The 21,592-nt window shown below is 46.7% G+C and overlaps 2 protein-coding genes across 3 annotated transcripts; one reads left to right on the top strand and one right to left on the bottom strand.

Annotated features, from left to right (window-relative positions):
• Window positions 1–287: 287 nt before the first annotated feature.
• Window positions 288–14,158, bottom strand: LOC134870658 (kinesin-like protein KIF20A). The gene is made up of 32 exons (XM_063892950.1): window positions 13,926–14,158; window positions 12,363–12,466; window positions 12,139–12,222; window positions 11,920–12,039; window positions 10,898–11,036; window positions 10,434–10,618; window positions 10,305–10,347; window positions 10,087–10,220; window positions 9,928–10,000; window positions 9,726–9,837; window positions 8,509–8,580; window positions 8,213–8,359; window positions 7,929–8,091; window positions 7,243–7,548; window positions 7,024–7,127; window positions 6,842–6,953; window positions 6,148–6,265; window positions 5,992–6,053; window positions 5,801–5,920; window positions 5,622–5,724; window positions 4,735–4,947; window positions 4,281–4,405; window positions 3,807–4,133; window positions 3,522–3,679; window positions 2,539–2,681; window positions 2,381–2,455; window positions 1,916–2,301; window positions 1,725–1,817; window positions 1,551–1,613; window positions 1,336–1,423; window positions 1,128–1,249; window positions 288–600 (listed from the first exon to the last, which is right to left on the bottom strand). Exons 2-32 carry the CDS (start codon window positions 12,462–12,464, stop codon window positions 517–519), a joined length of 4,176 nt encoding a protein of 1,391 aa, XP_063749020.1. The 5' UTR covers window positions 12,465–12,466; window positions 13,926–14,158; the 3' UTR covers window positions 288–516.
• Window positions 14,159–14,774: 616 nt separating this feature from the next.
• On the top strand, window positions 14,775–17,334 carry bbs1 (Bardet-Biedl syndrome 1). Of its 2 annotated transcripts, XM_063894038.1 has the most exons (5): window positions 14,775–14,991; window positions 15,783–16,186; window positions 16,328–16,510; window positions 16,705–16,836; window positions 17,224–17,334. In XM_063894038.1, the coding sequence occupies exons 2-5, from the start codon at window positions 15,809–15,811 to the stop codon at window positions 17,332–17,334; spliced, it is 804 nt and encodes a 267-aa protein (XP_063750108.1). In that variant the 5' UTR covers window positions 14,775–14,991; window positions 15,783–15,808. The 2 variants fall into 2 exon arrangements, with proteins under 2 accessions (XP_063750108.1, XP_063750107.1); XM_063894037.1 differs by having other exon boundaries at window positions 16,705–17,325.
• The last annotated feature ends 4,258 nt before the right edge of the window (window positions 17,335–21,592 follow it).

The raw sequence follows: 21,592 nt of genomic DNA on the forward strand, positions 1-21,592 counted from the left end.
TAAAGGTCGAAATGTAATTAAAAAGTCAGACATTTTAGGAAAAAGTGATAATTTTGAAAAAAGTCTAAATTTGGGGAAAAAAATCTGAAGGTGACAAGAAAATCAAACGGAACAAAAAGTGTGAATTTTTAAAAGAATATCATGAGGGCCGCATGATGGAGTTAGATCATTGATCATTAGGAAAACCATCGGACACTTTTAAAAGTCGACATTTATTCTCTTCACTGGTTTTACAAAACCCTCCAAAAAATACTTTAAAAGCTCCAGAACTGGAAAAGAAAAAGAGCTGATTTCTGAGGGGTTTATTCATAATGATTTACCAACAAAAGTTAAAACAGCTTCAGTTTCACAAAGTCTTCTCTTCTCAGATCTTTATTAAAATCACAAACCTACAAACTCAAACTACTTAACGTTTCTGTGCAGTTTTTAAAAGTGGTGAGGTCACTTCCTGACGATGATGGTGAGGTCACTTCCTGACGATGATGAAGAGGTCACTTCCTGACGATGATGAAGAGGTCACTTCCTGACGGTCTTGGACCGCAGCTGTCTCTTGATGATCAGGTGATCGCTCTCCTTCTCCTCATTCGCTCCTCCAGATATCTGAAACATTAAACATAAATAAGAAGGATTTACTGGTCCCACAGAGGAACCCTTACTGGTCCCACAGAGGAACCCTTACTGGTCCCACAGAGGAACCCTTACTGGTCCCACAGAGGGGAAACATACATCCTCATCTGACCCCAGGGAGCAGTGCCTTGCTCAGGGACACCTCGGCAGCACTTGGTCTGTCGGGGGCTTGAACCGGTCCCTACGAACACATGAGCTAGCTCTGAATGAATCTGAAGAGAGTGAGCGGCTTCTGTTGTGTGAGCATCCTTTTATAAAGGTGTGTTTCCTGCAGCTGCTCTGCCTCCTCTCTGTGGTTCACGGTGTTTCCTGATGGACAGGACACTTGATGCTAATGCTAACCGCTAACCATGTCTAACAGCAGCTGCCGTTAGCTGGGGAGTCACAGCGAAGAGACTAGAACACCGTTTTAACTGCGATTATTCTGCGATTGAAATGGCTGTTTATACATCTTGTATTTCAGTCTTCGGTGGAGAACATGAAATGTGTTTCCTCCTCACTGTATCCGGGGAGTCCTGCAGCGTGGCGTCCGTCTTGAACAGTTTCCTGCGTCCTCGTTTGGGTCTCTGCACCGTCTCTTTCTCCACAGAGTGACCGCTCACCAGCCCCATGATGCTTTTAGCTACACACACACACACACACACACACATTAATAACTGTGTGATGTTAGAGTAATATGGAGTGTAGTAACATAAAACAGGGAGTGACCTGTGCTGCCCAGGATGGAGGGAGAGCTGTGGATCAAACCGCCGATCTTCTGCAGAGCGCCGTCACACTTCTCCTTCACCGCAGAACTCTACACAAACACACACACACACACACACACAATTAGGGCTGCAAGATTTCTGAGAGAAGGTTTACTTCTGAGGTGAAAAAAGTAATGACTGATGTCTGAAAGGCCTGCTGATGTTCGGGGGTCTCACCTGTTTGTTGGTCCGTGTGCTCCCTCTCCCTCTGTTCCTCTTGTTCTCACTGAACACCAGGTGCTGAAACACACACACGGAAATGTCCCTTTAGGAACCCAACTACACACACACAGGATGGTGACACGCTAAAGAAGTCAAAGAATGTTACGTTTAAAACCATAACACACACACCTGCACTTCACAGCTCTTCCTCTTCCTCCCGGTCATTTTGGCAGTTTTCTTCCTGTCGACCGTGTTGGGTTTCAGAGTAGAGACACACACAGCCTGACACACACACACACACACACACACACACACACACAATAAGAGAAGCCTTTAAATGTAATCCTTTGACTCATTCAACAACTGAAAGCCCGCCTCACCTGAGCGCCTCCTTTCTCCTCCTTCAGTCTCTGCAGTCTCTCCACCTCTCTCCTCACAGCCTCAAACTCCTGCTGCTGCCTCCCCTTCCTTTCCTTCTCCTCCCTCCTCTCCTGCAGCTTCTGAAGCTCCCCCTTCAGTTCCTCAACCACTAGAATTACCTCCTGTCTGTTCTCCTTCTCCTCTTCCTCCCAGCTCTGCAGCTCCTCCTTCACCTGCTGAACCACCAGCATCTCTTCCTGTCTGTTCTCCTTCTCCTCTTCCTCCCGGCTGTGCAGTTCCTCCTTCAGCCGCTGAACCACCAGCATCTCTTCCTGTCTGTTCTCCTCCTCCTCCTCCTCCTCTTCTTCCTCCCGGCTCTGCAGCTCCTCCTTCAGCCGCTCCAGCTCTGAGGAACAAACAGCTCAGATGATCTCCTTTATTAAAGCGTCCTCTACTCCCTCAGATAATAAAGATAAATAATAAACCTTTTCTCAGAGTCTCCGTCTCTCTGCGACACTCGTCTAAAAGCTCCTCCTTCTCCAACACGGCTCTGAGGAGTTCTGAAACACCGAGTATTATAAATATATAAAGTCATCCATCGTGCTCAGAACAGAGGCTGCTTTAAGAATGATCCTCTCCTCACCTCCTCTCTCCTCCTCCTCCTGTAGTCTCCCCCGCAGAGCTCCGCGTTCAGACTCCAGCTCCGCCCTGAGGCCCTGCAGCTGCTGGCTGAATGCTGCTCTCTGATTGGATAACTCCTCACTGAGCTCAGCACACCTGTTCTCACTGTAGACACAGGTGTGTTAGAGTGGACTACAGAGGGACCGGGTGCTGGTGTGAATCAGTCAGGAGAAAAAGGGTTGAGTGCAGTTGTACCTGTGTGTGAGGTTACCTGCAGCCCTTCATCAACACTGATCTGTGTGTACCTGTGTGTGAGGTTACCTGCAGCCCCTCATCAACACTGATCTGTGTGTACCTGTGTGTGAGGTTACCTGCAGCCCTTCATCAACACTGATCTGTGTGTACCTGTGTGTGAGGTTACCTGCAGCCCCTCATCAACACTGATCTGTGTGTACCTGTGTGTGAGGTTACCTGCAGCCCTTCATCAACACTGATCTGTGTGTACCTGTGTGTGAGGTTACCTGCAGCCCCTCATCAACACTGATCTGTGTGTACCTGTGTGAGAGGTTACCTGCAGCCCTTCATCAACACTGATCTGTGTGTACCTGTGTGTGAGGTTACCTGCAGCCCTTCATCAACACTGATCTGTGTGTACCTGTGTGTGAGGTTACCTGCAGCCCTTCATCAACACTGATCTGTGTGTACCTGTGTGTGAGGTTACCTGCAGCCCTTCATCAACACTGATCTGTGTGTACCTGTGTGTGAGGTTACCTGCAGCCCTTCATCAACACTGATCTGTGTGTACCTGTGTGTGAGGTTACCTGCAGCCCTTCATCAACACTGATCTGTGTGTACCTGTGTGTGAGGTTACCTGCAGCCCTTCATCAACACTGATCTGTGTGTACCTGTGTGTGAGGTTACCTGCAGCCCTTCATCAACACTGATCTGTGTGTACCTGTGTGAGAGGTTACCTGCAGCCCTTCATCAACACTGATCTGTGTGTACCTGGTGATGAGGTGTTCCTGCAGCCGGCTCCTCTCGTCCTGCAGATCTTGGATCAGTTCAGATTTCTCCGCTGACCTCTGCAGTGCCGCCCGACTCTCCTCCTGCAGGTCCTGCAGCACCGAGACAAACTTCCTGCCGCCACAGTGCTCCTCCTCGTCCTAAGGAAGAAACAGGGGGAGGTCAGGGGAGGACCTATAGGACTTCATGATGCAGATGTTACCCTTCTATATCCTGGGATTTTTTTTATTTTTTTTAAATGGGATGTATTTAATAATCAGGAGGAACCTTGACTTCTTGTCTCAGACGCTCCACCTCCTGCGTCAGGCTGTTGAAGCTGACAGCCTTCTCCTCTGATTGGCTTTTGACATCCCATAGGCGGGCCTTTGCCGTGTTGAGCTCCTCTGATTGGCTCTCCAGGTCCTGTAGGCGGGCCTTTGCCGTGTTGAGCTCCTCTGATTGGCTTTCCAGGTCTTGGAGGCGGGCCTTTGCCGTGTTGAGCTCCTCTGATTGGCTCTCCAGGTCCCGGAGGTGGGCCTTTGCCGTGTTGAGCTCCTCTGATTGGCTGTCAGACGCGTCAGTCTGCTCTCTGAGCTTGCTCTGGAGACTGGTCACCTGGAAGAGAAGATTGAAATAATTATTTTATATTACTTTCATTTTAATACTTCTCTGTGTTTATAAAGTCAACATACCATCGTACGCCTGACGTACGCGCTAAAGGTACCTGATGACACCACTCTATATTTCTGTGTATCACTGCACCTCCGTCTGCAGGGTGAACATCCCGTTGATCAGAGCTTTGTTTTCCTTCTTCAGTCTTCCGGTCTCCCTCTGCTCCAACTCCAGGGAGGAGAACAGCGAGTCACAGTTAGCACACGAGTCCAGGTCTATCTCACACACACACACACACACACACACACACACACACACACACACACACACACACACACACACACACACACACACACACACACACACACACACACACACACACACACACACACACACACACACACACACACACACACACACACACACACACACACACACACACACACACACACACACACCATTATTATCTAAATATAGGTACCTCAGGAACATAGTGACATCACTAGGAACACTCGCGCTGCTATTGGCTAGCGCTCCAACACATTGTAAGTGACAGGCTAAGGGGCGGGACATCTCTAGGCGGTTGACCAATCACAACAGTTACCTGCGGATTTCGTACCTATGAGCTGCTGCATCTTCTGCTGCAGGAGGATCTGCTCTTTCTTCATCTCCTGCAGCTCCTCCTCCCTCTTTCTCTGCTCTGTCTCCTCCCTCCCTCTCCTCCTCTCCTCGCTCTCTCTCAGCTCCCTGATGGTTTCATCTTTCTTCTCGTTCTCCTCCTGCAGTTGCCAGATCAGCTCCTCCAGCACCGGAGACCCTGAGGAGGAAGAGGAATATTTTTATAGAAAAGAAAACACATAAAATAAAACAAATATACTAAATAAATAAAAACAATAAAATAAATATAATAAATAAAAACAATAAAATAAAACAAATATACTAAATAAATAAAAACAAATATAATACATAAATAAAAACAATAAAATAAAACAAATATAATAAATAAATAAAAACAAATATAATACATAAATAAAAACAATAAAATAAAACAAAATAAATAAATAAAAACAATAAAATAAAACAAATATACTAAATAAATAAAAACAATAAAATAAAACAAATATAATAAATAAAAACAATAAAATAAAACAAATATAATAAATAAATAAAAACAAATATAATACATAAATAAAAACAATAAAATAAAACAAAATAAATAAATAAAAACAATAAAATAAAACAAATATAATAAATAAAATAAAACAAATATAATAAATAAAAACAATAAAATAAAACAAATATAATACATAAATAAAAACAATAAAATAAAACAAATATAATTTTTTTAAAAATCAATAAAACAAACAAATAATAAAAAATGTGTTTATTTTTTCTTTAAAATATAATACAACTTTAAATAATGCTTCCAGAGTGGAAAAAGTCAGTAAATACAATAAAGGTTAGACAGTTAACCCCTCCTACTCCTTTCACCTCTCTTTTTCGCTGGTCTTCTCTCCTCCTCTTCCTCTCGCTGGCGTTTCCTTTTCTGCTCTTCCTGCTCTTCTTCCTCCCTCCTCCTTTCCACCAGAGCTCTCTGAAACATGAAGAACAATCTTTAAGGTCCTGCAGTCTGAGTTTCAGGTTCCAGGACGTTCAGAAAGGTTGTTTACGTCTCTGGTGGTGTCCTCCACGGTGGCGTCCATGGCGCTCTGCAGCTTGCTGATGACATCGTCTTTCTGCTCGCAAACCTCTGTCAGCGTCAACACCATCTGTTGCTGCTGCTGCACGCTCTGCACACAGAAAACTTATTCAAACTGCAGTCAGAGACACCAGGAAACACCACAGAAGAAGAGAGTCATACCTCCCGGGCCTCCTGCAGCAGGTCATGTGATCGCTGATTCTCCAATCGCAGCGCCTCCAGTTCTGAGGACAGAGGGCAAAGGTGAGCGCTGCATCAAACACTCAGAAACGAGAGTGTGTGTACCTGCAGAGTGTGTGTGTGTGTGTGTGTGTGTACCTGCAGTGTGTGTGGGTTCAGTCAGACAGCGGTGGACCGTCTGAGCGTCCTCTCTGATTTTCTCCAGGTCTTCAGTCACTGAGCTGATGATTCCCTCCAACAGGTCCGCCTGCTCCTCCTGACACAAAGTGAGTCATTAATCACTGATTACAATCATCAACTCATCCTTAACAAAGTCTCAGTCCTAACGAATCCTCGGTCTTAATGAATCCTCAGTCTTAACGAATCCTCAGTCTTAACGAGTCCTCAGTCCTAACGATCCTCAGTCTTAATGGATCCTCAGTCTTAACGAATCCTCAGTCCTAACGAATCCTCAGTCTTAACGAATCCTCAGTCTTAACGAATCCTCAGTCTTAACGAATCCTCAGTCTTAATGAATCCTCAGTCTTAATGAATCCTCAGTCCTAACGAATCCTCAGTCTTAACGATCCTCAGTCTTAACGAATCCTCAGTCTTAACGAATCCCCAGTCCTAACGAATCCTCAGTCTTAACGAATCCTCAGTCTAAACGAATCCTCAGTCTTAACGAATCCTCAGTCTTAATGAATCCTCAGTCTTAATGAATCCTCAGTCCTAACGAATCCTCAGTCTTAACGAATCCTCAGTCTTAACGAATCCTCAGTCTTAATGAATCCTCAGTCCTAACGAATCCTCAGTCTTAATGGATCCTTCACACAGGTGAGAGTTTGCTCACCTTTTTGTCGGAGGCGGTCAGGTCGCCAATTTTACTGACGAGCTTCTTCAGGATCTCCACCCTCTTCTCCGCTCGCTCCTCCAGCAGCTCCCTCTCTTTCTCCAGATGCTCGCTGACACACACACACACACATTATACCCTGACAGACAGGTGAATGTAGGTGTGTCACATGACCTCCTTACCTGTAGTCTTTCTCCATCTTGTTGAAGAGCTCCATGAACTCAGAGCTGACCTCCTCTCTGATCTGAGCCTCGAGGAGGAGGCGCAGCTGTGCCCCCCTTTCATTCTGAGATCACACACACAGTAATATTAACACACACACACACACGTGTGTGTGTGTGTGTGTGTGTGTGTGTGTGTGTGTGTGTGTGTGTGTGTGTGTGTGTGTGTGTGCACTTTACCTCTTCTTCCTCCATGGTCCTATCCCCCTCATCCTGGTCTTCCTCCTCTCCGGCCTCCAGCACTGTTCCCTCCATGGCGCTCTCCTCCTCCTCCTCCTCCTCCTCCTCCTCCTCCTCCTCCTCCTCCCCGTCCTCCATCACGTCCTCCATCACGTCCTCCAGACTTGTCTCCCATGCCACCATCGAGCTCTTCCTTTTCCCCATCTTCCGGCACTGATCTGCTTTGTCGATGATCATGGAAAGTTCCAGAGCCGACCTGTGGGGTTCGTCATCCACCGGCACTGGCCTGGAGCTCAGCACCACCACCTGTAGAGAGGGGAGGGGGGGTGGGCTTTGAATTAGGAGAAACAGCTCTAATCTGCAGCCCTGAGGAGAGACTGAAACATGGCCACTTGGTTTAAGCTAGTCCAGTACGGTCCAACTCCCCCCGGAGCTATACCGGTATCCAATCAGGTGATGTTAGTTACCGCTCGTTGACCCAAATGAGCTGATTAGGAGTTTCTAAGCGCTGGGGATCCGAGTCTTTCTCACTTCCTGTCCCTTGGTCTGGAGGTCAATGGTTTTCTGAATGAGTTTTTCATAATTTGACTCTTGACTATTAAATTGCACTTTTTCCTTCAGAACTGGTCTGTCTTTGAGTCACACTGTTTAACCGGCATCTGTATCCTAACCCTAAATATGCTGACCTTTTGAGCGAGAGCAGAGAACTTGAGGACGTTGAGCGTCTCGTCGAAACACTCCGCATTCCTGTTGATGTTGACCACCATGGAGACGCGTCCGGCACCACAGAAGAAGAACTGCAGGAAGTGAGTGAGCTTCGACTCCCTGAAGGGAACGTGCTGCTGAAACCTGAAACACATTCAAATATCATAATTGCTCCCAGTGTGTGTGTGTGAGTGAGTGAGTGAGTGAGTGAGTGAGTGAGTGAGTGAGTGAGTGAGTGAGTGAGTGAGTGAGTGAGTGAGTTTACTTGGCGTGCTGGTTGACTCTCATGGCGCTGATGCATTTCCCCAGAGTGAGCAGAGAGCTGTTGATGTTTCCCGCCTCCTTCAGACGCTCCCCGCGGTTCTGAGTCCGGGAGCAACGCTCAGAGCCGGCCAGGTCACACAGAGACAACCTGGCACACACACACACACACACACACACACACACACACAATTATATCTATACACACAGAGACAGCCTGACAATATATATATTATTATTCACTTTAAATACTGTTTAGGTACTCTGAGGTTAACCCTTTGATCAAACGGTTGCTCTTACTCGCTGATGCCGAGGACTCTGGGAACACCGACGTCTTCGATGCGCAGGACTCTGATGGAGAAGATGCTGTGGCTGCAGGAGCAACAAATAAAACCTGATTCCGCTTCTTATTAAAGTCACTTTTAAAACAAATCCAGCGCACCTCCGGACTTTCTAAAGCCAACACAGCTCTATGTGTACAGCTCGGTGTGTACAGCTCTGTGTGTGCAGCTCTATACAGCTCTATGTGTGCAGCTCTATACAGCTCTATGTGTGCAGCTCTGTGTGTACAGCTCTATGTGTGCAGCTTGGTGTGTGCAGCTCTGTGTGTACAGCTCTGTGTGTACAGCTCTGTGTGTGCAGCTCTGTGTGTGCAGCTCTGTGTGTGCAGCTCTGTGTGTGCAGCTCTGTGTGTGCAGCTCGGTGTGTGCAGCTCGGTGTGTGCAGCTCTGTGTGTGCAGCTCTGTGTGTACAGCTCTGTGTGTGCAGCTCTGTGTGTACAGCTCTGTGTGTGCAGCTCTGTGTGTGCAGCTCTGTGTGTACAGCTCTGTATGTGCAGCTCTGTGTGTGCAGCTCTGTGTGTGCAGCTCTGTGTGTGCAGCTCTGTGTGTACAGCTCTGTGTGTATAGCTCTGTGTGTGCAGCTCTGTGTGTGCAGCTCTGTGTGTACAGCTCTGTATGTACAGCTCTGTGTGTACAGCTCTGTGTGTGCAGCTCTGTGTGTACAGCTCTGTGTGTACAGCTCTATACAGCTCTATGTGTGCAGCTCTGTGTGTACAGCTCTGTGTGTACAGCTCTATACAGCTCTGTGTGCAGCTCGGTGTGTACAGCTCTATACAGCTCTGTGTGTACAGCTCTGTGTGTACAGCTCTGTATGTACAGCTCTGTGTGTACAGCTGTGTGTACAGCTCTGTATGTACAGCTGTGTGTGTACAGCTGTGTGTACAGCTCTGTGTGTACAGCTCTGTGTGTACAGCTCTGTGTGTACAGCTCTGTGCAGCTCTGTGTGTGCAGCTCTGTGTGTGCAGCTCTGTGTGTACAGCTCTGTATGTACAGCTCTGTGTGTACTGTGTGTGCAGCTCTGTGTATACAGCTCTGTGTGTACAGCTCTGTGTACAGCTCTATGTGTGCAGCTCGGTGTGTACAGCTCGGTGTGTACAGCTCTATACAGCTCGGTGTGTACAGCTCTATGTGTGCAGCTCGGTGTGTACAGCTCTATGTGTGCAGCTCTGTTTGTACCTCCTGCTGGACAGCTGGTTGAGTCGTGTGGAGGAGAAACTCTGGTTCTTCCTACCGATCTTCATCACTCGGTACGCCTCCTCAGAGCTGCTCACCTGCACCCAGCGCAGGTCTGCACACAGTCAGGTCATTTTATTTAGAAAAACTGTGTCAGTGGATCATGCAGCACAACACAAACACTGGTTGAGTTTATTAAACGTACCTTTGATGAAGGAGTTCCCCTTGATGTCCTGGGACAGACGCAGCACCGTCCTCCTCTGCTGTCCGCTGGGGACCTGAACGCCACACGACCGCAAGCCATCTTTCACTTTAGTCCAGAAACAGGAAAGTGTGTGTGAGTGTGTGTGTGTGTGTGTGTTACCTGTTCCAGCAGGTCGTGGATGTTGTCGTTGTAGATCTCGCAGAATGAGACCCAGACGGAGAACCTGACGTTGGAACCGACATCGAGACAGAAGCTGTCCTCAGAGACGCTGCTGTCTGCGCTGAGTGACGAGCCTGACACACACACACACACACACACACACACTATAACCCTTAATAACCATTGAGTGCTACGGTTTCAGTTCTTCCGTTACTGACCATCGAGGAAAGTGGATCTTCCAGACGTCTGACTTCTGTCGCTCTGCAGAGACAGAGCACACACACACACGCTGGTAACGGAGAGCACATATCAATACTCAGTAGTAGTACTAGTACACAGATCAGTACCTCTTTGAGCACCCTCCACAAGCTCCTCTTGCTGCTGCTCTCGGTGGCCTCCTGCTCGGCCGTCAGGCGGCTGAAGTCCCTGCAGCGCTGCGGCTTCAGGTCGCTGCGAGGATACAGCCGACCCTCGATGCTGTTAAAGATCACAGACAGAGAGCGAGGCAACAGACCCGAGTCATGCTCCGGACCTGAGGCACAGACGAGGAGAGAGGGATGATCAGACGACAAAAAGGCTGCTTCCTTCCTCCTGCAGCGGTCACAACTACAGCCAGCACACAGCTGTGCAACACGTTCCATCCTCAGCTGATGCTCAGCTGAGCCACGACCCTGACATATAGCCTCATGCTGCATCAAAGAGGTGGAGTCTCTCCTCCACACTGAGACCTTTATTTTGAACACCTCTCTGTGAAGACTGATATCTGGTATTATCGGTAAATGAAATAAGAAAGGACAGGTGTGTTTCTGACCAAGGAAGGTGAAGGTCTTCCCGGCGTTGGTGACTCCGTATGTGAACACCAGACAGTTTCCTCCACCCAGAACGTCCCGGACCAAACCCTGGACCGAGCCCTCGAACACCTTCCTCTGACTCGCCTCGGGGTCAAACACCTGACGACACACACAGGAAACAGGTAAATACTACGTCAGACACTAAGGCTAAACCTGAGACAGACGGGTGTGTTTACCTGAATGAAGGTGGACACACCTGTCCGATTACGATTTTTTTTGTGAAATTACAAAATAAATGGCTTTTTTGTCACTTTCGCACGAGTAGTGTTGTACAGACGGGGCAAGAGAACTTCGCCGAAATGTTTTCGGCCTGGGAGCTTGTAGCGGGGGTCCAGCACATGAAGCAAATGTTGGAAGTCAGACTTTTCGACGGTGTATATCGGGGCCAAGTCTGTTGCGATGTGAAACGCGACTGCATCCGTAATATTATTCCACCTCCTTTCGGTCTTGTCGTATGGTACAACACGTGAAAACGAAACCGGCAGTTACTTGCTTCGGAGTTGGTGGTGGTGTTTTAGCCGCATCCGCGTTCTGTTGTGCGGTCCGCGCTGCAACACACTGCTGCCATTCCGGTACATGGTTTTTCTGGAGAGGTTGAAATAAGTTAGTCGTGCTGTGGTCTTTAGCTGCCACGGACTTAAGACAGACTTTACAACGCAGAGTAGTTTGCTCTTCATCCGAAGCATCGAAGCCATACCACTTCCACACAACGGACCTGCTCTTCTTTTTGGCTACGAAATCCAACGCCGACATGTTTGTTTACATTGTTTGGGGGAGAGCACGATGGGAGGACGGAGGCCGAAGTCACTATGGCAACCCAGCGCAGCCCAGATACATGAACCGGGGCTGTACCGTAATTACCCTAGTTAAAGTGAAAAAATGATTTTAACGATTTACAAGTTTTTAACATCGTCCTTACTAAATAATCGCGATTACGATTTAAAACCGATTAATCGAACAGGCCTAGTGGAGGTGTGTTTACCTGAGTGAAGGTGAACCTCTGTGCTGTCTGAGGGAGGGACTTTGACTGACTGGTGCGGGGGGCCCTCAGCACCACGGTGTCTGGCCCCTCGATGGTCACACACTCCTGTATTACATGCTGCTGCAATAGAAAACATCCCAGGTGGGATCAATAAAGTACATCTTATCATTTCAACACACACAGCCACAGTGTGTGAGTGTGTGAGTGAGTGAGTGATACCTGTGAGTCCCTGCTCTCGCTCTCTGCTGCAGTGTAAGGGCGGACCCTCAGGAAGACCTGCAGGTTCTCCGACTGAACGATGTCCTGCACACACAGCTTTAAATTATCCTACAGGTACAAACTCTGAGCTACTGTCCATTTCCTGCTCCTTTATAAAACTACAAAACAGTTTGAATTACAAAAGACAGACAGACAGACAGACAGACAGACAGACAGACAGACACCTGTGCAGGTAGAGCATTGAACTCCTCCAGCAGGTCTCTCTTGATGTCCTCCACCACCACGCCCACTCTCTCCGGCTTCTCCCCAAAACAAGACTCCATCATTTCTGCAGAGAAGGAGACATCATGTTCCCTCAGCTGGTGACCAAGGTCCACACCCTCCTGTCACGTCCAATCAGAGTCACTCCTTTCATCATGTGACAAGTAGAAGTACTCAGATCTTGTACTTGAGTAAAGTAGAAGTACTCAGATCTTGTACTTGAGTAAAGTAGAAGTACTCAGGTCTTGTACTTGAGTAAAGTAGAAGTACTCAGGTCTTGTACTTGAGTAAAGTAGAAGTACTCAGATCTTGTACTTGAGTAAAGTAGAAGTACTCAGATCTTGTACTGAGTAAAGTAGAAGTACTCAGGTCTTGTACTTGAGTAAAGTAGAAGTACTCAGATCTTGTACTTGAGTAAAGTAGAAGTACTCAGATCTTGTACTTGAGTAAAGTAGAAGTACTCAGATCTTGTACTTGAGTAAAGTAGAAGTACTCAGATCTTGTACTTGAGTAAAGTAGAAGTACTCAGATCTTGTACTTGAGTAAAGTAGAAGTACTCAGATCTTGTACTTGAGTAAAGTAGAAGTACTCAGATCTTGTACTTGAGTAAAGTAGAAGTACTCAGGTCTTGTACTTGAGTAAAAGTAGAAGTACTCAGATCTTGTACTTGAGTAAAGTAGAAGTACTAAGATCTTGTACTTGAGTAAAGTAGAAGTACTCAGGTCTTGTACTTGAGTAAAGTGGAAGTACTCAGGTCTTGTACTTGAGTAAAGTAGAAGTACTCAGATCTTGTACTTGAGTAAAGTAGAAGTACTCAGATCTTGTACTTGAGTTAAAGTAGAAGTACTCAGGTCTTGTTCTTGAGTAAAGTAGAAGTACCAGAGTGTAGGAATACTCTGTCACAGTGAAAGTATTCTAAATGTTCCTCCAGTGAAAGTAGAAAGTACTCTCCTCTAAATGTACTTAAAGTAGTGACAGTAAAAGTAGTCATTGTCTGATTGGTCCATTTCAGAATAATATCTCTGATATGTTTTATAATGATTGATCATTAAAGTGTTCTCAGAGCTGGTAAAGGTGCAGCTAGTTTGAATGGCTTTGTATACTGCAGGGTAGCTGCTGGATTTACTGCAGGTGAACTACAGTCTGATTTAAGGGAGATTATATTTACCATCATTAATCCAGATCTGCCTAGCAACTAAAGGTACTGAATACATGTAGTGGAGTAAAAGTACACAGTAGCGTAACACGGAAATACATAGTACTTAAGTACAGTACTTGAGTAAATGTACAGATTAAACATACACATATTTACTATTAAGTAACTGTAAACATAATTATTATAGACTAACAATCATAAGAAACAAACAGCTGTAAGAATCTGTGTTGTTAGCATTAGCCACATCCAGCTAACCCTCATAAACACACACGCGTCCGTTAGTTGAGTTTAAACCTCCTTTAGGAGCAAAACGTCCCATTAAATCACATCCGGACAACCTAAATAAACGTTGTATTAAAGTGTAACTCACTGAAGATGCGTTGTATTCAGCAGACATCGCATTAAAAACTAAAAACAGCAACCGCTCGGTAACGTTAGCTCTGCTCTGCGCGGGTAACTGTTTAAACTGAAGCGCGAGGACCAATCAGGTGGGAGATGTAGTGATTTTAGTTGAGATCACGAAATCTCAAGTAAAATCTCGCGAGATTACAAGGCCAATTAAAAAGATATTCTTTATTGATCACAAATGGGGAAACTCTTTAAAAGTGCAGCAGCAGCATTATATATATACCAATGTTTCCCACAGATCTGAAATATACTTGGGGGGGGGGGGGGGGGGCGGGCTGCAGATGACCGGGCACGGGGGGGCGGCGGATGGCAGCGTCTTTCTGTTCGCCTGTTAGCAGACCCTTGACACGATAGCAGAGCGAACAGGTACAGGAGGCATAGAGCAAGGAAATCATTGTCCACTTGTTAATAAATCGCAGATGGCGTCGTGCTCGCGGACGGATTAAAGAGCAAACTAAACTAAACTAAATGGGTCGCAAAATACCTGGGCGGCCGTTAATATACCTCAAGTACAGTCTATGTGTGGGAAACCCTATATACTCCAGGAGCGGAGACACATATACAGGGTAGTAAATACAGCACTGCACATTAACTAAAAATAAAATACAGAATAAACACCATTTCTGATTTGGGATAAGGTTGCTGAAATATTGTAATATATTAAATAATTGTGTTGATGTCAGTTGTTAAGAGGGGAAGATTCAGGGTGACATCAGTCAGGTAATTTTCTCCACCTTTAGTGTGCCGTCTTTAAAAAGACGTCCCCTTTCTATCCAGTAGGTGGCGGTGATGCATCTTTAACCTGATGGTCCTACCTTCATTAAACACCAGAAGCAGCAGCAGCAGTAGAGGCTGCAGGATTATCAGCAGGTCGTGATTTAAACGAGATTACAGAGCAGCTCTAATCTACCTGGAGACACACGCACATTTATATGGTTTTATTTTACACACCGCGTTGATTTACAACCAATAGAAACGTCAGGATCCGGCGCGAGGACGCACGAAGCTACACGGTTTCCTTGGTAACGGTGAGACAGCGTCATACTGCTCAACAACAATAACTCTAAATACTGTTTACTAAAATAAACATGGTGCTTATTTACATTCATAGGACGTTAGGGTTCACTTCAGGATTCCTGTTTCATGCATTGTGTACTTCTAGATCAGAGGAGGGAGAAGTACTCAGATCTTGAAGTAAAAGTAGAAGTACTCAGATCTTGAAGTAAAAGTAGAAGTACTCAGATCTTGAAGTAAAAGTAGAAGTACTCAGATCTTGTACTTGAGTAAAGTAGAAGTACTGAGATCTTGTACTTGAGTAAAAGTAGAAGTACTCAGATCTTGAAATAAAAGTAGAAGTACTCAGATCTTGAAATAAAAGTAGAAGTACTCAGATCTTGAAATAAAAGTAGAAGTACTCAGATCTTGTACTTGAGTAAAAGTAGAAGTACTCAGATCTTGTACTTGAGTAAAAGTAGAAGTACTCAGATCTTGTACTTGAGTAAAAGTAGAAGTACTCAGATCTTGTACTTGAGTAAAAGTAGAAGTACTCAGATCTTGAAGTAAAAGTACAAGTACTCCGATCTTGAAGTAAAAGTAGAAGTACCAGAGCATAGGAATACGCTGGCTCTGTTGTTATTGGTCAACCGCTTGGAGATGTCCCGCCCCTTAGCCAATCAGGTACATAGTCTTGGAGCATTAGCCAATAGGAGCGTAAGTGTACCACAGTGATGTCACTATGTCCAATGGAGGCGTTTCTTGTGATCCTTAAAAGACAGGCATAGCATGTAGCTATATTCATACTCACCTGTACATCCCAAAGGTACCCCACCCCCCCCCGCTGTCAGCATGTCCTCGGGGGAGTCCTGTGGTGATGGAGGGAAGTGGCTGGAGGCCCACTACGACCCGGTGGCCGGGCTCTTCAGCTTCTCGTCCTGCGTGGACCTGGCCGACCTGAGCGGTGACGGGGAGAGTCGCCTGGTGGTGGGCGACCTGGGCACGGGTGGGGGGGGCATGAAGCTGAAGGTGTACCGCGGTACGGCGTTGATGAGCGAAAGCTCGCTGCTGGACCTGCCCTCCGGACTCGTGGCCTTCTTCATGGACCTCCATGAGCCGCGGATCCCCGCCGTGGCCGTGGCGTCCGGACCCTGCGTCTACGTCTACAAGAACCTGAGACCCTACTTTAAGTTCACTCTGCCGGGGCTGCAGGTCAACACGCTGGAGCAGGTGGGGGTACCTTCATATTACATAGGGCTTTTATTTTGAAGGATCACCTGTGTCATGTGACCTGGATGCAGAAGAGCTCACTAGCTTAACTTTGAAATAAGAAAGAGGTTCTCTAACCTGTGCTGTGCTGTGATTGGTCAGGATGTGTGGCGGCAGGTGAGGGAAGGTCACATCGACCCCCTGACCCTGAAGGAGATGCTGGAGAGCATCAGGAAGACGGCCGACGTGCCGCTGTCCGTCCGCTCGCTCAGGTTCCTGTCGCTCGACACCAATGACATGGACGACTTCGTGCAGCTGCACAAACAGCAGCCAATCAGACGCCAGGTCAGGAGCTCATTAGCATATCATTAGGGAGTTAGCTTCGAGTGTAAACTAAAATGTGTTTTTCTGGATTAAAGAGCCTCGATAAGAGAGATGATAATCAATAATCAATAATGTACCTAGGCCCAGAAATCAGACTGGGCTGTAAGGCTGTACCCACCCCTCCCTCTCTCTGATTGGTCGCTGCTGTGTTTCAGACCGTCATCACCTGCATCGGGACACTGAAGAAGAGCACGGCGGACGAGGACGGTGTCAGCTGTCTGGTGATCGGCACGGAGAACTGCGACATCTTCGTGCTCGACCCCGAGGCCTTCATCATCCTCTGCACAGTAAACCCAATGTCCAAGCTCCTAAACTGGTCCAGAGGTTGGAAGATTCCCTTTGTCGAGTCTGTAACCAGTAGCACAGCTGCTGGGATTAGGTCCATCAGTGAGTCCAGCTGCCAGAGCTGTGCTGCTCCCTGCACCTGGAAACACGTTAAGGCAGAACGTTTTAAGCTTCTGAACAAATGTTACAGTCGCTGGAAACCTTACCGTCTCTTTTGGCCGGAAGGATCAGATCCTACCCGGGGCTCGGGTCTGCTCCAGCTGTAGTTTTATTAAAGTCAGGCCAGTGGTTTTTCTGTCATCCTGCCTCAAACTGGACTCTCTGCTCAGACCTGAGAATTAGTCCCTGCTCAGCGTCTGATTCTAACGAGTGATTCATGTGTGTTGCAGATGTCGCTGCCATCCCCCCCCACCATGATGGATGTTACCGGGCAGTTTGACGTTGAGTTTCGCATCACGGTGGTGTGTCGCAACGGAAACATCTACATCCTGCGCAGGTGAGGAACCCCCGCTCACCCGGACCCTCTAGGACAGGGGTCCGCTCTTGAGCCGCATGCGGCTCTTTGCCCAGTCTCATGCGGCTCCTCAGTTCATATGGTTGGGTTAGGGTTAGTTGTGTGGGGTTTTTTTGCGCATATGTATCCAAGTTCAAAAAGGGTTAACGACACACAAGTTCCAGGCCAATCGTTACACAGAGTTTTCGACACAGAAGTGCTTTAGCGAATCAGAATGCAGATCCTGCAGTACAGGAGGCGGGTTCTACTGCACTCGTGATGTGACAGTGAAGGGAGAGATCTGCTTCTGAACGGCGAAAATACAACTCAGATAAAACCGTAATAAGCGCAATACAAGGTGTCAAATCAAAACGGTAACACTTTGCAGTTGTAGATGTGTGTGAGAGGGCCTGTTCACGGAAAACTGGCCACCGACACAGAAGTTCCCGAGTTCCTGAATCGATAGATCTATATCTATATATCTATATACAGTGGGGCAAAAAAGTATTTAGTCAGCCACCAATTGTGCAAGTTCTCCCATTTAAAAAGATGAGAGATGCCTGTAATTTTCATCACAGGTATACCTCAACTATGAGAGACAGAATGAGAAAAAAAAATCCAGGAAATCACATTGTAGGATTTTTAATGAATTAATTGGTAAATTCCTCAGTAAAATAAGTATTGGGTCACCTACAAACAAGCAAGATTTCTGGCTCTCACAGACCTGTAACTTCTTCTTTAAGAGGCTCCTCTGTCCTCCACTCGTTACCTGTATTAATGGCACCTTTTTGAAGTCGTTATCAGTATGAAAGACACCTGTCCACAACCTCAAACAGTCATACTCCAAACTCCACTATGGCCAAGACCAAAGAGCTGTCAAAGGAGACCAGAGACAAAATTGTAGACCTGCACCAGGCTGGGAAAACTGAATCTGCAATAGGTAAGCAGCTTGGTGTGAAGAAATCAACTGTGGGAGCAATTATTAGAAAATGGAAGACATACAAGACCACTGCTAATCTCCCTCAATCTGGGGCTCCACGCAAGATCTCACCCCGTGGGGTCAAAATGATCACAAGAACGGTGAGCAAAAATCCCAGAATCACACGGGGGGACCTAGTGAATGACCTGCAGAGAGCTGGGACCAAAGTAACAGAGGCTACCATCAGTAACACACTACGCCGCCAGGGACTTAAATCCTGCAGTTCCAGACGTGTACCCCTGCTTAAGCCAGTACATGTCCAGGCCCGTCTGAAGTTTGCTAGAGGGCATTTGGATGATCCAGAAGAGGATTGGGAGAATGTCATATGGTCAGATGAAACCAAAATAGAACTTTTTGGTAAAAACTCAACTCGTCGTGTTTGGAGGAGAAAGAATGCAGAGTTGCATCCAAAGAACACCATACCTACTGTGAAGCATGGGGGTGGAAACATCATGCTCTGGGGCTGTTGTTCTGCAAAGGGACCAGGACGACTGATCCGTGTAAAGGAAAGAATGAATGGGGCCATGTATCGTGAGATTTTGAGTGAAAACCTCCTTCCATCAGCAAGGGCACTGAAGATGAAGCGTGGCTGGGTCTTTCAGCATGACAATGATCCCAAACACACCGCCAGGGCAACGAAGGAGTGGCTTCGTAAGAAGCATTTCAAGGTCCTGGAGTGGCCTAGCCAGTCTCCAGATCTCAACCCCATAGAAAATCTTTGGAGGGAGTTGAAAGTCCGTGTTGCCCAGCGACAGCCCCAAAACATCACTGCTTTAGAGGAGATCTGCATGGAGGAATGGGCCAAAATACCAGCAACAGTGTGTGAAAACCTTGTGAAGACTTACAGAAAACCTTTGACCTCTGTCATTGCCAACAAAGGGTATATAACAAAGTATTGAGATGAACTTTTGTTATTGACCAAATACTTATTTTCCACAATCATTTGAAAATAAATTCATTAAAAATCCTACAATGTGATTTCCTGGATTTTTTTTTCTCATTCTGTCTCTCATAGTTGAGGTATACCTATGATAAAAATTACAGGCCTCTCTCATCTTTTTAAATGGGAGAACTTGCACAATTGGTGGCTGACTAAATACTTTTTTGCCCCACTGTAGATATAGTATAGTATAGTTGCTGTTTCCAGCTACTCAGCAGGAGCCTTCCCACTCTGCATGCTCTGCAGGGCCTCATGCTGCTCCTGGGCAGAGAGCTCAGCTTCCAGGTCTGCACTGTCCCCCTCAGGGACCTTAGGAAGGCCCTCAAAGAAGGACAGCGCCGCCTCTGGTTCTGCCTGGTAATCTGACCTGTAGAGCTCTTTATAAAACCTGACAGCATACTGCTGAATGTCGGCCGACTCCTGAAGCAGCTGCCCAGTGTCTGACCGCAGGGAGTGCATCAGCCTCCTCTGACCGTTCCTGCGCTCGAGACCGAAGACAAAGTGAGAGGGAGCATCCATTTTCACGATGTTCTGAAACCGGGATCTGACCAGAGCACCCTGAGCAGAAAACCCCAGCAGGTCGGACAGAGCTGCATTTCTACTTTTGAAAACCTCAACATGTTCTCGCTCTCCTGTGGAGTCTGCCAATCCCTGCAGCTCCACCACCTCCCTCTCCAGAGCCCTCAGAGATCTAGCCATGTCCTTGGTGACATTGAGAGTGTACTGCAGGCAAAGCTGTCTGATTTGGACTTTCCCCACATCCCACCACTGCTGAAGACTACTGTACTCACTCTTACACTTACGGTAGTTTTGCCCAAAAAATGTGAAGACTGTTTTAAAATGATTATCAGCCGACAGAGAAACATTGAAGTGCCAATACGCACTATTGCACTTCACATAATTAATAAGAACTGAAACCTGAACAAGGGAATGGTCAGAGAACCCAACAGGACTGATGGAGCAGCTCCTGCTTGTGTTCATGTGGTGGTTAAAGCAGTACACTCGGTCCAGTCTGGCTAGAGACAACAGATGGTCCCTACAGTGCACCCAGGTGTACTGCCGCTGGCCCGGGTAAAGATGCCTCCAAATGTCACAGAGCTCGAAAGACTCTGTGATCCTCATTAAAGCACTCCTAGAGGCAGCATGCGGTTCCCAGTGGTTCCTGTCCAGCACAGGGTCTTCTGTGCAGTTAAAGTCACCCCCCAGGAACAGATACTCCTCACTACTGCAGGTGCTAAGGGCATGCTTCAACTGCTCAAAAAATAAAAGCCTTTCAGAGCCCACACTGGGAGCATAAATATTAATGAAACATATTTTGACCTTCTCGAAAACAGCATTTAGTTTCAACAAGTGACCTGGAATGACGTCCTCAACAGTGCAGGAAAAGGGTGTGAAACCTCTGGCAAAGAGAATAGCAACCCCTCCACTATTGCTGCATTTATGGCTGGAGAAGCCCTCCCCACTCCATGCCCTCCTCCAGTCACTCTCATTGTCAGCAGTGCTGTGAGTCTCCTGGAGAAACGTCACATTCAGACTCTTACTCTCTATTAAAGACAACAAAGATGCTCTCTTGGCATCCCCTCGAGCACCGTTAATATTCAGAGAGCCCAGCTTTATGTCACCCATAATGAAAGTATAGTTGCATCCTATACTCCTCACCCCCGTCTACTTGCATACTGTCTGTAAGCCTCCGAGTCCTCTGAGTCCTCCGAGTCCTCCGAGTCCTCTGAGTCCTCTGAGAGTCTCTCTGGCTGAGAGGAACACAGCGACTCTGTCTTCAAAACCTGTTTTGTTTGGGCCACGTTGTTTTTGCACACCTCCACAATTTTTCTTTTAACTGGTAATTTGAGCAAGAGAGAGAGAACAGAGAGATTTGATTTTTCAAACCACTTTTATTCACAAATAAATTAAACACACCACATCAGAACAAAAAACTATTCAAAACAACTTCAATTCAGGAATTGACTGAAAACCAGCTCATCATTCTCCAGTGAAACCAAAGCATTGTTAAAGCTCCACATGTTCTGAAACTCCCCCACATTTTCTGTCAGATGAAAATAACTGAAATCAGTTTGACCCTCGCTCTCACCATGCATTTAAAGATCAGCACAGCATCACAGGCCATCGAGTCCCCAACTTTAGTTCTCCTGCTGAGGTAGAGGGCCATTTTGGCCTGGCCCAACAAAAAGTTCAGGAGCTGACATTTCACCTTTTGTCTCTGGGTGTACCTGTAACCAAGGTTAAACACTTGGGGGGGAAAAACCTCACCAAACCAAACAAACATCTGGGTCAGTAACTGAAAGAGACAGAGGAGTCGATCACATCCTGAGAAACAGTGGAAGATGG

This window comes from Eleginops maclovinus, chromosome 10 (genome assembly GCF_036324505.1).
Source record: "Eleginops maclovinus isolate JMC-PN-2008 ecotype Puerto Natales chromosome 10, JC_Emac_rtc_rv5, whole genome shotgun sequence".
Taxonomy (NCBI): Eukaryota; Metazoa; Chordata; class Actinopteri; order Perciformes; family Eleginopidae; genus Eleginops; species Eleginops maclovinus.